General features: G+C 44.2%; 1 protein-coding gene across 9 annotated transcripts in view; it reads left to right on the top strand.

Annotated features, from left to right (window-relative positions):
* hdac9b (histone deacetylase 9b) overlaps positions 1 to 6,077 on the top strand; it is a 39,162-nt gene extending 33,085 nt beyond the window's left edge. For all 9 annotated transcript variants that reach the window (XM_061675148.1, XM_061675150.1, XM_061675145.1 and 6 more), the window contains exons 8-11: positions 786 to 908; positions 1,349 to 1,526; positions 1,699 to 1,913; positions 4,334 to 6,077. In XM_061675148.1, coding sequence (XP_061531132.1) covers positions 786 to 908; positions 1,349 to 1,526; positions 1,699 to 1,913; positions 4,334 to 4,639 — 822 coding nt within the window. In that variant the 3' untranslated portion in view covers positions 4,640 to 6,077. The remainder of the gene's footprint in view (positions 1 to 785; positions 909 to 1,348; positions 1,527 to 1,698; positions 1,914 to 4,333) is intronic.
* Positions 6,078 to 15,836: the final 9,759 nt, after the last annotated feature.

Raw genomic sequence — 15,836 nt, 5'->3', positions numbered from 1 at the left:
TTGTATTTCTGTCATTGTCTTGGCGCCTCCTCCGAGGCATTTCCCGATAGATTCAAGGCCGAGTTCTGGCCCGCGGATCCGCTTGGACCGAGCTCACAAGGAAGACCATTATAGCGGGTGGCAGATATGACACATCGACTCGCAATCTCAACAGAGCAGCTGTGTTTTCCTGAGCCGCGGCTGTTTACTCTCGCGAGGACCTCCGGTGACAGAGAATGCAGAGACGCCCTGACACCGGGGCTCGGGGAGACAAACGGAGTGCGGCGTTTAATTGATATCCCAGGCGCTGGTAGCCAAAGAGACGACCCACATGCGTAAACACGCAGGCTTGCTATTGTTTCGCTGCAAGCTGAGAATCTCGTGAAAGTCACCGGTGGAGTGCGGGGCTGCCCGTAGACCTCATGCCTGTTGCAAAAGCAACGCATGTTTATGCAGCGTTACATTAGGTATCCTTTTACAGAGGAAAGGGGTCCCTCGGGTCAAATATGGGCCGGATATCCCCGTACGGGTCACTGAGTACTGGTAGGGGTCGCAAGGATAAACAAGGCTGTTCCAAAAGCACATGCTGGTCCCCGTCTCTGCTGGGTACGGGAAGCGCGCCCCAGTGGTGGCGTCCTCCTACAGAGCAGAGCCCGAGGGCGGGGACCAACTAGTATTTGATCCACTGGGGACCAAGCAACACTACTTCAGAACTTTTCGTAAACGACCTAGCACATCTTTCGAACTGCTGTCATCTATCTGTGTGAAGTATTCAAGTAACCGAATCTCTGTCCCGTGTCATATAGCGATGGCCTTCACATCCGAGATTATTCCGACCTGAGAGCTCCGTGTCTGCGTTGAGTTTATACACATCTCCGTCCCTACCGAATATCTCTTTTGGAATTCCGACCGCGTCTTCACCTATTAGCGTGAGTATCGTTCAGATAATCCAAATGAATGGTTTTGCATGTTAAACATCTGCCATCAGTGGCTGTCTGCGTCCATCATGTGACCACTGTGGCCCCCAAAGATTTGATCACCCGTTAGAGAAATATTGTCGTGCAGTGTCTGGTGTCAAGCGTGCTCTTATCTTCCACCTCATTTATCACCGCTTTTTAAGAAGTCCCACTCAAAGTACAAGTCTCGATAACCCGCCACGTGCTTTATCATTGCTCAGCTCTGGCACATTCCAACGAGGCCTGCTCATCAGCAGCAGTGACGTTGAAGCATAAATTGACAATTTTGTTTTTTCACGCTATGTCATTTTGCAGTTGTATTTACGACAGCAAAATATCCGACACGACTCCACTGTTCCGAGCATTGCGTGCGGCGTATGAAGCGCGTCACCATTCGTGCGTTCTCTTTTCAGGCGGCTGTGGGCTTGAAGGACAGATCAATGGAGAGCAAGCACGGACTGCCGGGGCATCTGCTGGGTCCTGTGCCCCTTCAGAACGGCGTGGAGTCCAAAGTGAGCCCCAGTCACCAGGCTCTGCTCCAACACCTCCTCCAGAAGGAGCAGATGAGGCAGCAGAAGATGCTTTCCACTGGTAAGAACGTCTTACCTGATGCAAACCTTGCATCACATATGCAAAAACCTAAAGAGGAATCTAATCTATATATATATATATATATATATATTATATTTTTTATTATTTTTATTTATTTATTTATTTATTTATTTTTTTATTTTTGTGTGTGTCGGTTGTTCACTTTGCCAAGGTCCAGGCTCCTTGCCATCCCACCCTCCGTCCCCTCTGGCCACGAAGGATCGCCCGCCCAGCAGTCGGCCGAAACTACCCAAACATCGGCCCTTGAACAGGACCCAGTCGGCGCCGCTGCCCCAGAACGCGCTGGCCCAACTTGTCATCCTGCAGCAACACCAGCACTTCCTGGAGAAACAGAAACAATACCAACAGCAGATCCATATAAATAAGGTTAGTCAAAATATTTCTGTAAAAGTCCGGTGGACTTATTTTAAGGACACAAAATCCGCATCCAGTCGTTGTAAAAGCATCTGTGATTGGCGAAGTTTAAAGTCCTGACCTGTTGTGTGTCTTCCCTGCCGTCCCGCTGCTGTTAAATCTGCAAAGCAAAGGACTTCAAAATGGGGAAGAAATGCTTCCCCTGCACTAATTCTGTTATCATAGCTCACGGCACCAGTGCTGTTCACATGCTAACGCTGTGAAATTCAATTCAGCTAAGTTCAAACGGAAGGGGGGGGAGCCCAGAATACATTTTGTTCCTCTCTGGCAATATTTGTGTTTCTGAAAGCTGGTCGAGGTCACCTCGCCAAGACACAAGAGAGTGATTATTCTGGTGAGGGCCGCGTGTGAGGTGACCGACGCTGTGAAAGGCAGCATTGTGTGAGCTGCACCGATGTGTCCCAACCATGGGCCCTGAAGGAGGAACGGGAAACCACTGAGGAGGAAATAAAAAGCAACAACTCGCTCAAGTGCTAACTGATTGTACAGCTGACACGTGCGTCTTTATCTTCAACTTCCCGAGTAACTCACACACTCATTTCTTTCTTTTCCGGGCACTCCGGTTTCCTGCCACATTCCCAAAACATGCACGGTCGGTTAATAGAAGACTCTAAATTGCCCGTAGGTGTGAATGTGAGTGGGAATGGTTGTTTGTTTCTATGCGCCCTGCGATTGGCTGGCGACCAGTTCAGGGTGTACCCCGCCTCTCGCCCGTACATCTTGTACAAACTGTACATCCACGGGTAGTTATGTCCAGCCTGCCTAATATATTTGGGTTTAAACGCTACTGTAGCTTGACAAATACTGTGATACACGTTCCGTCTGCCATCTAATGGGAGCGCATGTAAGTGTGCTGCCTGTCACTACACGTCTACGTATATGGCAAACGAGTGTGACGCGGCACCCTGATTGGGAGTCACTGGGTTATATGAAGCTGATTTGATGTAAAAAAAAAAAAAACTTCATGTGAGCGAGATCATCCAGCCCAATGAGATCGCGCACGGAAAGCCACTTAAAGCAGAGGTTATAAATGGCCACTAATCAGGGATGAGCCATGAGTGTTTACAGCGAGGGATCAGTGAAACATTGCCCTAATTAATTTGCCGGTACAGGCTTTGCAGGGGGGCTGTTTTTACTCGTCCTCTGGCGCTTGCAACAGTAAGGGGCAGCAATGGAAATTTACAAGAGATTAGGCATTTGGAGAAAAAAAAAAAAAAAAAAAAAGTCTGCACGGTGTTTAGAAAGGCTGAGCTAAAGACGCTTATTCCTCTAAGTCGAGAGAGATTTATAAAAGGCCTACCTGCTGTGATTTGGTGAGCAGGCACTTCTCGTGGTTGGCTGTGGAGCCCCCTTCTGGTGGAGCTCGAAGATTGTGCCAGCATCACGCCACAGCAGGCTCTCAAAGTAGAACGCAATCCTTTGTCTTGCCTTCCGAGATGTTCTCATTTGCAAACACATGCTCCCATAGTGAATAATGGAAGGTGAGCTCAGTCACCACCATAAAGCCTTTATTAACTCTAGTAACAGTGTGACATTCTTAACTGTTGTAGAAATTTAAATAGGTTAACCACTGTATCAGTACACAAAAATCGTATATAATTAACGCATAGTAGTGCTCAGATTGTACTGAGGAGCCAGACACGTTCTCGTATTGCAAAAAGCTTGATTTTTGGCTCTATGGTTATTATCACAATTTTCCTCTCGGCACCACAAAACTTCGAAGAGGCCAAAAGAAAAGCAAAACATTTGTGGAGTTGGAGATGCTTCCTGAGCAGAAGTGACACAAGATTCTCTTTCACCGATTGATTAGTTGTATTGAATGCAAAGTTTGTTTGACTTTTGAGGGTTTTTTTTTTTCCCCCCTCAGAAATTCGACTAGTTTTTCCACTGTGCTGGAGTTAATCAAGTATGCGAAATACATTTTTTTTGGGTCCTCTGCAACATGTATAATTTCTTTTTCTAATTTTACTTTTATTTTATGTTTGAAACCGGTCCTGTCAGGTAGATTTGTACGGGTTATCGGGCTGGAACAGTTTTACTACGCAACAGGATAACTTGGTATACTCCCTCTGTGGTTACATTTGTATTGGGATGTAGATTTATTGAAAAGGCAAATCGGAGAGAACAGAAAACAGCGGCCTGGGCAGACAGTGCTACACGCTGTGCAGAAGGGACATGATGAGCACGGGCCGGACAGGACTGGGGCAGCGAGTCACGCAGTCGGTCAACCCTTGTAAATGAATCAATCAATTTCAAGACTCTGTTTCCACCGTTGCAACGGTTCTTTTTCTACAATTTTAAGAACGAAAGCAGCTTCCTTCCCCGTACGTTGAATAAGGTCGTCCTTATTGTCGATGTGTTCTGTTGCGCAGCTGCTGTCCAAGTCCATCGAGCAGTTCCGTCAGACCAGCGCGCACCTGCAGGAGTCCGAGGAGGAGCAGGAGGAGCCGCTGCGCCGAGAGCAGCCGGAGCGCATGCAGGAGGACGGGCCGCCCCCCGGAGGAGTCATCCGGAAGCACACGCTCGGCGGCGGCGGCGTGGAGCTCCCCGACGCGCACTACGGGGTCATCAAGGTGAAGGAGGAGCCGCCGGATAGTGAGGACGAGGGCTTGGAGGCGGAGAGGAGCGCCTATCTTCACCAGGTCAAAGGGAGGCTGGTGATTAGAGCCATGATCTGAGGATTGCGGGGAGCAGGTCACACACTCCGACATTCGCAGAGAAACAAACACCACATCCCTGTAGTGCACACACACACACACGGCGGCACTGTAGGCCCCTCCTTGTCACCGCAACAAACCCTTTTCCACTCAGTTTCAGACTCTGTCCGTGATCCTCATGTAGTAAATATGTAGGCTACATTGTTGTGTATATAATACAAAGACAAACGAGCTGCTTATGGTCGTTTGGAGTCTGCTCGGCTGACGGAAGATGATGTACGCGCCCGTGTACTGCGGATTTCGCATCATCTAGGGGTCAGGCTAAACAGGTGCACGGTGTGGACGAGCCAAGTCGCGCTCCCTTCGTGCACATTTCCACCACTGAATTCTCCTCAGCACTGAATATGATGTGTTTAAGGGACGGGCGAGGAGGGGGGAATGAACACTATACGTACTCTGTCATTCTGGAAAATCTACACTGATGTTCCATGTTAAAGGTTGAACATCTGTCTTAGCGAGAATGTACATTTGAAACGGTGACACGAGACGCTACCCCCCCCCCCCCCCCCCCCCGTGTTGAGCGGCGTCGACGGAATACGGTCCGCTGCAGTTTTTCTAGGGTGAAGGACTAAACCCCAGCGACTCGGCTGCACATGCGTCGGCCGACGCTCTTTCTAGCATTGGGCCTCTGTCCGGTCCCAGTGTTAGCTGAGCTCTCCTCCCTGCGGGTCCAAATCAAACGGCTCCTGCCCAGCTTTCAGCAGAGGAGACGGCGCGAGCGAGCAAGAGAAGAGTGAGAGAGGGCCGGGCAGGAAATGCCTTCGAGAAGCCAGGAGTTGGAGTGATTCATGTGTGCAGGAATGTTTGCGAGCGAGGAGGGCCTTGGCTTGGATAAGTAAGGAGTCCAAGGGGCCAGGCTTCACAATTGATTTACTGTCAAGGCGAGTTACAAAGTGAGAGGGGATACGGTCAAGGGAGTCCTACAGTATATATGGGAGATGGCTTCCTCTCTTTTCTCCAGTGGCATGCTTACCTCAACATGCAGGTTTGATGTAACGCATTTAAAAAATAAAAATGGAAAAAAAAAAAAAAACAAGACGGGACCTTCATTCTTTTGTCGTCGTCGTTGTTGTTTTTTTGTTTTTTTTTGTCCATTTGATCCCATTTCCCATGAAAGTGCCCATTGCGACATTTATAGTCTGTCTTAAAAGTGATCAGTCCTTTGTATTGGTTAGCTGTAAACCGTCCAGTTCCATTTGTAGCGTCGACAACATGTAAAACCGCTGGTGAGAGTCTCTGTTTGGATCCACGTGAGCTGTCTGTCTTATGAGCTGTACAAGTCACTTTGTCCAGGTTTTAATGTGCTGTAGGTTAAGTAAACACCGTCAGAACAACGTGAGTCCTGTTCTCTTGCCTCTTTAATTGTGATGAGAAGAAGAACCCCTTGTGTGAAATGTCAAAAGGGGGAGGGGCTTGCTTTGTTTGTTGTTTTTTTTTTTTTTTTTGCATTTGATCTGTTTTTTTCTTTTCCCCTTGTGTGACACCTTTTTTTTTTTTTTTAAATCAAACAAAAAATAATAATAAAGTTAATTTACCTTCAAACATCTGGCATCTTTGCAGATCACTTTTATAGTCCGGAAGTCTGAAAAGACTTGGAAGGTCACAGGTTGAATGCTCATTTAAAACTAAAAGAGTGCCCAGGTGCCCTTGAGCAATACACCCACCCCCAAATTTATGAGCAACCCTGTCACTCTGACTTCTTATTAATAAAAGGAGTGTACATCCCCAATCATCGAACACAATCCGGAGAATTCTTCCCAGATTATGTGAAGTCAGTCTGTTCCAGGCTTAAACTGTGGCCAACATCAAACCTCTGATCGCTTTTCACACAGTTTTTTTCATTTAAACAGAATTTGAACACTTCAAGTAGAAGTGAACCACTGTAGTTCACAATCTAAAATAAAGTCAAGTTTACTCACTCTTTCAAGATAGAATCGACGAAGAAATGTTTGCAGAGCAACACTATCACCAGTTGCCCCTTTTCATAGATTCTGGAATTAATCGTATGGCTTCAGGACTATTTCAAGCAGGCTGAAGCCTTCCTTAGATATTCCTAAAGTCCTCTAAATTAGGGTTGGGTTATTATTTGATAAAAAAAAATTAATTCAAGCAACAACAAAAAAATCTCTTCTAAGCATCTTCTTGACCTTTACGGTCTAGTTATGTGCTTTTGTGAGGTCGGAAAATCTTCTTTCTCATCATGTGGAGAACTGTGAAAACGAATCCTGTCAGCGTTAGGATCATGAGGGGTTACTTTGAAAAAGTTCTCCCTGGACCCCAAAAATTTGACAACCTCTGCTTTAGATGCTCACAAACGACGATCGTTGAAATTGCATTTAAGGTTTGGGGCATATTGAAACAAACAAACAGCTTTCGAGACCCCTCCGACTTTGGAAGTTCCCCCGGTGAACGCCTGTTAAATATGACACTAACCGTCTCAAATGGGGCTTTCCCACGCTAACGCAGCTCTTTATTTTCAGGCATGTATGTAAAGTCTTTACAGGGGGCTTAAGAAGCTTTCGCAACGCTCCGTTTGAAGTGAACGAGCGGGGCTTCTTGTGGCAGTCAAGATAAGGTGAGCTCATGCATGACTTGCGCGCTTACTCTCAAACACGGCACGTTTCGTAGGGCTGCGCTTTGCTGGGAACCTCGATACGATCCTATCCTGATTTCTATGCTCTGATATTGATTCAGTAAGAAGTAGAAATGAATACATTTTGAATTATTTTTGACGCCATGTAAAGAATATGATGTATGTCATTTTTTTAAGCAATAAAACATCTATCTATATCTCTCTATATATATAGATCTATATAGCAGGTCAGGCATTGTCTTCATTTGCGATTCACAGAGAGCACGACGTGGAAAGTCACACTTCGTTGTCTTCGTAGCGGAATCCCCAACAGACACACGTGCTGAGGCAGAACTCGAGGTCGAAGGCAGAAGACTGACCAAAGAGCCATCGGAACCGGCAAACGTGATAAGGCGGAAGTCGTAGTCCGGGGAGGGAAATGGAGGGGGTCACGGGGTCGTCCTGTAGCGTCTCGCATGGATGACAAACACTCTGACAATGATTGCGTCGTCGCCTTAAACAGCGGGGTGTAGCTGACTGTGCCAGACTGACCGACTGTGATTGGCTGTCATGTCAAACTGTGACAAGTGTTCGGGTATTTTGAAGAAACAATTAGAACGCATGGCAATTGGTTAAAATTGTCTCTTTTAAGACAAAGATCCCAAAGAAAACTAAGAACCAGCAAAATTTGCGTAGCGTTAACCCTTTGAGGTGTCATGCATGATGCCCGTTCAAATTCCTCAGTTTAGTCAGGTTTTAAAGACAGTTTACACAAAGGTTTTTGTTTTGACTCTCCAATTGTCCGACCTTAGCGGAGCTGTATTTTTGTATTTTCATTTTTTTGCATAATCATGCGCATGAAAAACCAAAATGAAATATGTTTTGATGGCATCAAGGCCTAATTAATTGGACTTTTCCATGCATCCATTTTCTATAGTTTCTGTAGGGTGGCGAGTGAGCCGGAGCCTTTCCCAGCTGAGTTTGGTTGTAACAGTGTTATGATACGCGCACACTCATGCGCTTTACAAAGCGAGCTGGCCAAACCAGGCGACAACGAAGGCGCTTGAGTGAAACTAGCACTCAGAGAGACAAATAAACTCCAGTCCTTGTAGGAGCTTGAAGTTGTGATTTTGTCATAGTGACATGAATCAAAGCTAATAACTTTGACCGCACACGTCAGGCTTGCTTCCTAACGTTCTACCCATGACGTACGCTCGCCTTTGAAGCCCTCTGTAGGGGACGATGTTGCAGAGTGTTGAATTTGAGAAGGTTTCAGCATTTTGGCCCCTTCACACTTCCATCACGACTAATTGGACTGATGACCCGCAGCCGCAACGTGGTCGTTTTGTGGTCGTCATTGGAGCCGACTGATTGATTGACTCCAAAACTAAATCCAGTTCTCTAAAAAGAGAGACGTGGAATGTTTCTCTGGGCCCCAAGGACCACAGGGTTGGAGATATACTTCAGTGCAGCCTACAATTCAAGCTCCGTGCCACAGGATGACAGTTCTCTCATTTAAAAATGACAAATTAAGTCACATTTTTCAGGTTTTACGCCATTGGCTTCGTCACCAAGACTTTTCGTCTCTCTCTCTTCTCTCTCTCTCTCTCTCTCTCTCTCTCTCTCTCTCTCTCTCTCTCTCTCTCTTTGATGCAAGCCCCGAGCTCCCTTAAACATTGTACATTTTGGTGTAATGAGGCGGGACACATGCCAAAGTAAAGACTGCTGAAAACTTTAAGTCCATGCAAAGAACACAAATTTAGCTACTGATGAAACAACCCGATCCCCATCGTTTTATTTTAACAATCGGTCAGCACGGGCAAGAAGTGGTTAGCACCTCTGCCTCACAGTTGAGAGGTTTTGGGGTCGAATCTCCACTCAGTCTCAGTTTGCTTCTTCCCACGTTCCAAAAACATGCATGTTAGGCTCATGGAAGACTCTAAATTATACGTAGGTGTCAATGGTTGTTTGTTTAAACATCACAGTGCTCTTGTCGTTTGGATACAGCTGAAATATACACCACACGTACTAATAACGTCGCAAAAGACGCTTCCAGAATGCTGTACGAAAATACTGCGGAGTTTTCATTTTACGAGCTTCATATCCTAAAAAGACGTGAAAGGTGTCATAATCTGTGTTTTGGTGGGTTAGATCACTGGTGTCAAACCCAAGGCCCGGGGGCTCGATCCGGCCCGCCACATCCTTTTATGTGGCCCGTGAAAGCAAATCATGTGCATCAACGTCCATGATTATCGAGGAAATCTGTACCAAACTTTCAAATTGTAAATAAATAAATAATGTTAAAATATTATCAACATTTTTTCTGACCAATCCGCCTTTTTTAAAGTAACTGAACATCCTATTATCCTTGACTTCTGATTTCTAAACTGGTTATTCATCAATTTGTTGCGTCTATGCAATAATATGAGGCGATTAGCCATTTACAGTATATGGTTTCACATTCATAATCCCCCTCTGAAGAAAAGCACAACTACAACATGGCCCGTAGAAGAAGAAAAACATTTGACACGCTTGGTTTAGATTATATTTCCTTTTGTTTCATGTTATGTCTTGTTTTCTTGTGAGCCACGTTCATGCTTTGTCTTGCTCGTTAGGTTTTCGTGTCCTCCTGTTCTCGTTAACCCTGTTACTTCTGTCCACCAATCAGCCACTTTTGTCTTGTCCAGGTGTGCCTCATTGTTGCATCAGTTTGCTTGGATTTAGTTCTGCTTTCTGTCAGTCTGTATTGGATCTTTGTCCCTGTCATTATTCAATGGGTCTTGTTTGCTTTTTTTGTTAATAAAAAAAAAAAAAATATATATATATATATATATATATATATATATTATTTATTTTATTATCTTTTTTTGCGAGACTCCTGGATCTGCAATCTATTATACATAATACAATGATAATTATTGTTATGAAACTATTACATATTTGATATAAACATTTTACTGTTCAATGTATTTTATTAAATCATTTCATGTTTATACAAATCTGCGATACAATTATAACAACAAAATGAATGATTGAATTCGACATATTTTATGCACTCATTTTAAATGGATTTAGTGACATAATTGGTTCAAACTTATAAATATATATATATTTTTAACTGAAAGGAAAACATTGTTTCATGAAACGATTGCAATACAATACATGATTGTTGTCAATCATATGCCGACTGTGGGAGATTGATGTTATGTTATGGCTACTGTAGCCAGAGAAGGTAAAACGGCCTTCACCACATTTCCCGGTCTTCCACGCTCATGTGCAGCTATCCACAAATCTCAATATATGCAGAGAGAGTCTGAGCATAATTCAGAGATAAATGAGTAAAGACATTTATTCAGTGAAACTTTACTCTGCCAACTCTTGCCCACCAATGTTGAGGATGACAGACAGCTTAGAGCAGCACAGAAAAATTTCCAGCTTTTTAGCGTGCGCCTTGAGGTTCGCAGGAATCTGGCATCTAGTGGTACAACGTGGTGTTTTTCTTTCCATGTGCTGTTAAACTGCACTCGAGACTTGGGACAGTGCAGCACTGGCAGCCAGCGGAGGAGAGTGTTTTGTGTCCTGGCGTGAAGAAAACAAAAAAAAGAGGGAGAGGGAGGCGGGCTGATGTCAGATGGGCGTGCTGCCGAAAGCTGACTGAATGTTTGCGGCCTGTCGAAAGGCCAGAGTTTTGTTCTTTATTGGCTGCCATTTGCCGTTAAATCATAAACCTTACCAGATTCATTCAGTGGAGGCTGCATGTGCTGAAGAATGTGGAAATGGATTTCAGGGAACGCTGTGAAGCATTTTACTTTCCTGAAAGGAATGCGAAAGAAAAAGGTGTATTCAGAGGACGCAGGACGCTGAGGACGAAGGAAAGCAAATGCAAGCAAAAGCGCCCCTTCGCAGCGCTAATGTCACATTCTTCTCCTTCAGCTCCCAAACTAGTCGAAACGTTATCAACAGTGCCTCTGCTGGTTGCAATCGAGCTTTTCACTCGGTTTTGCCCAAACTGCTTCGTAACAAGGTCAATAAACAATCAGTTCCGCGCAATCAGCCGAATTCTTGGCAAGAACTTAAAAAATATACAAAAATAATGATGGTACCTCGTAACTTTTAAATCTGGCATAAAGACTTTGTTTTCATAATAAAAGAAAGCGACTGGAAACACACAGTACAGTATTCCCGTCCGGCTTGCATTTGCAGTGTAAAAAAAACCAAAATGACTCCTGCATGTAGTATGAACACCGCGTGACCCATGACGGTTTTAGATCTTCTCTATCCCAGATGACGACTTCAGGTGACAGCTTTTCAAGTGAATGGCCTTCACTTTTAATGACTCACCTGTAGTCCAAAAAAACAACAACAACAACAACAACAACAACAAAAAAACGTCAACGAGCATTTGGCATGTAAAATTGAAGTACTGCGAATGGCAAATCCAGATGAAAGTGCGTTTTAAACCATATGGCTGACATGTCATGCATACGCAACGTCATTTAAATTTGACATTTGAAAAAAGTCTTTGATCGAGGTATTTACAAAGTTTTATTAATGACGTCACCTGTGTATGAATTGTATGGTTAAAAAAAAACAATATACAGTCTAAATAAATCCCACGGTAGGAGTTTAAAAAGAAAATCCCTTTTAGGAGCAGAGAAAGAAATCCATAACTTTTCCCCCTGCCTCCTGAGATGAAACACAGATGACCCCTTGGAGATAACATTTATAATACTGTCAGTCTCCTTGACGATTGTCAACCTTACTGTTATCTTAGCCTTTCAAGGATTAATATATCTTTTCAAGTTTAATGAGATAAGAGACCTGGGGGAGTTCTCCCTGCTGTGTTCAAAGACTGTCCGGCTTTCGGATTCGGCTTTATCTCAGCCAGCGATTGACCCGACTGATAGTGAGGAATCTTGCGACGTAACCTGGCCATTGAGGGAACGGGGCGGACAAACTTGGCCTCTCCTGTCGGGGTGAATCTGCATCACCGCGGCTGTGGCGTCGCGGGGTTGCCGTCTCTTCGCTTTGATTGCAGGGAGCAGGCACTTTTATGGGCCTTTACCTCCCTCGCACCGTCCAGTGCAGAGACCATAAAAGTAGTCTGCCGCTCTCCAAATGGTTGGACGAGCTGTGCGTGTAAGTGTTGCCTGACTGCACCGCTGGCTGCAATGACATCCCGAGGGCCTGCAGGAAACAGGATTTCTTCCACCGCCGCATGCCAACACACCATCAGGAGGGCCAGCTTGGAAGTACTCATTTTGCCACTTGCGGGTTGCGATCGCGGACTATTGGGATTCGTCTTGTGTAATGTACATGCTGTAGCAGAGGACATGCAGCAAAATAGCCAATAATGTGAACTCAAGGCGAATACCATGATCCCCATTCCATTTAGAATTTTCTCGGGTCCACGTTGAAGTCCAAACTGCACTTTACAGATGAGGAGACTACTTTATTCATTCACATCATTAGCAAGCAACTCCCCGATAGTCTTACCGATATGTATTTTTTTTCACCACGCTGGCTTCGGATGACGCTTTTGGCTCAAAGACGTTTAAAAGAAAAGCTGTATGATGAATGATTCGGGGATTTAAAGCTCATCTGTGCAGTTTGTGAATGATGTCAAATGCGCCGCAGTGCACCGAACGCCTGACGTGGCTGATGGGTGACCCGTTTTTTTTTTTTTTAAATTGATTGCTGCTTTTTGAAAAACGTACTCTAAGGAGCAGAGGAACTTGATCTCAAACTACCAAAGTGATACAGCTAGCGGCTCTAAAGGCTGGACTCAAGTGTGTCATAAGAAGACCCTGGGAAGACAGAACATAATAATAATAATAATAAATGGTAGACTCTCTAACCACATTGAGGTTAATACTTGGACTACCATCAGCTGAGCGCTAACATTAGCATACTCTTATATCCAGCGGGGCTGTTTACATCGCACCCTTTAACTCCTTAAGCAACAACCGTGTTTTGTAGCCTGAAAATGGAAAAAGTTATTTTCGAAACAACAGTCAGTACTTTTACCTGCATTAAAGAAAAGCAATACATGGAAACACATTCGTCTGACAGTGTTTGGCTTTTTAAAAGTTGAATTAAAACGGACTATTCGGTTGGAACTCGAACCTTTCTCACATCGATTGACTTTATTTCAACTGAAACTAAGAATTTTGAAGCCAAATGTAGAGACACTTTGCAGATAAGACGCAGGAGAACGAGATGTTGATGATATTTCAGTTTCTTTACAAAGTGACCTCCCCACCTGCTGGCCTGGCATGGATATTACAGCGTTTTCAGATGTTTGTCTTTTGACAACGTTGGTGTACGCAAATCCTTCCGATACTCAGAATGTGGGAAATATTTTGATAGATATGGCGTCGTTGGCCTGTACACTGAGGTAATCGTAACAGTATCACAAAGATTTATCAGCGAACGTTTGTTTTGGAAAGAAGAGCTTCAGTGTTTCAAAGGAATTCTGTGACAAATGAGGCGTGTATACGAGTCGAGGTGTGTCAGAAAGGTTCCAGGTCTGGCGACACAAATCCTGGAACGTTTTTGACGCACCTTGTTGGTTCTTTGCTTTCATTTATGAATTGTACTTATCTTCCCAGTTCCGTTGTTCTCGTTCCGATCTTTGAATGTTAACAACAGAAGAAACAGGCCTGATGTCTTGTAATTTAGATTCGGGGGATCGAGGTAATTGTTCTTTGTGTTCATAGAAGGACAATTGTTTGCTTGACTGTATTTCATCCTGATATCATGTTCATTTGTACTTGACTGCATACAATCAGTGTCTGACGCTAGTATGGTTTTATTGTCGTTACACTTCAATCATCATTGTGGGGAATTATCCAAATTACATTTAGGAAGCACAATAACAACCAAATGTATGTTGACACAGTTTAGGCTTTGCTTTACTTTGCAATGTGTGGTCACAGTGGAGTCTAAAAGAAATGTAAGGAGTAAAGTGTTCAGCATCGCAGAAGCCGATATGATTCAATTTGCCCTCGAGGGTTACTGTATAATCCACACGACCTATATTTAGAATTAAACTATATAGTTTCCTGTTTGGGGAAAGCAGCAGGATGACAGATCCACATTTCTACATCACAGTTTGAACAGCGCAACGGGACAGCGCAGGCGTGTTGTTGGCGTTCCATCACACACCACGACTTCAATGCAAATAAATGTGTTGCCCCACCACAAGGGCACACACGAAGCGTTTTTTGGGCACAATCTGGCAAATCATCCACAGTAAATATATAAACGCAACACGTTGAGGTGAACTGAGGTCAATGACGGATCCATTCTTGTCGAAGTTTGGCTGGCACTGCCACCTCGTATGGCCTGCTGTTAATGTGGCGCCAACGGGACTTTATTGTGCCAAGAGTGGAAGCGTGAACTTGTCACACAGTTAGTCAGCCTTGGTTTAATTTGTTTCCTCTCAATGCACTTTTGTCGTAAACCTCTGGTGCTTGAGTGCATTGCACAGTTGCAATGTGCAATGCACATTTTTTTTCACCGTTGGACCAGTGAGCAAAAATGCTCCAGGACTCCCCCTACAGGTCCAGAGTGGTATTGGCTTTTGTAAATGAAAATCAGCAGATGTGTTTTGGATTTCTTTGACAAATACAAGAAGGTTCCAGAAGACTGTGCAGTGTGCACCAGCAAACAAGATCCTGAGAGTTGGGGTCAATACCATAGTAATCCTCATCACAAGCCAGTGAAGCTTCAAATGTATTATTTTAAGTTAAAGTGGCCGCATGTTCTTATTTGAAGGCCTATTTGGGGGAGCTTGCTTGTATGCCTCTTAACTATCGTAAATGAATAAAGTTGTTAGAGCCCTATGATTGTTACACTACTCGCAAAAAGTTAGGGGTAATTTGCTTTTGGTTGAAATTTCAGAATGAACCTAAAATACCCTATAACTTTTACAGGTGAACTAAGCGTTTGAATGCACATGTCCAGCTGCTTAAAGTTTCAGTACTTTTTGAACAACCTGTTGTCCTCTAGCAAGAAGCTAAAACTGCAACATTTACAGCAGGTTACAACGAAACTTTCAAGGACGTCCGCTTCTCTGGCTTTTTGTGACTCCTTCAGTTTCTCCAAGCACAGTGACCACTTCCCTTTTGAGAACATCCTGAAGCCTCGTTGATCAATTGTTAGGCGTCGTCTTGGTCTCCTCATTCTCAGGATGTCAAAAATGTGAACAGCGCGATGAAGAGGACTGTTTAAATACCAAATCTAACTGAACCAGGAAATGCATTGCTGTTGAGCTTCTCGTAGAGAACAGAAAGTTGTACAAAAACTACTGAAACATGAAACAGTTGGACATGGGCATTCAAAAGATTAGCGAAGGTCAACTTGAGTTCGCCTGTAAAGATTATACGGATTATACATTTTAGGTTCCTCAAGACATTTCACCCAAAAGTTGGATATCCCCGACTTTTTGGGAGCAGTGGATATACCACAGACAACCACCGTTGTTTCCCTTCAGGAATCCTGATTCAAATTATGTACATTTACGTGACACTGTATCTCAAAGGAAATATGGTCACACTCATACTGACCAAAATTCATAGATTT

This window comes from Phycodurus eques, chromosome 4, assembly GCF_024500275.1.
Source record: "Phycodurus eques isolate BA_2022a chromosome 4, UOR_Pequ_1.1, whole genome shotgun sequence".
In the NCBI taxonomy this organism is placed as follows: Eukaryota; Metazoa; Chordata; class Actinopteri; order Syngnathiformes; family Syngnathidae; genus Phycodurus; species Phycodurus eques.
The sequence above is the reverse complement of the archived record's forward strand: the minus strand, read 5'-3'. Positions and strand labels throughout refer to the sequence as shown.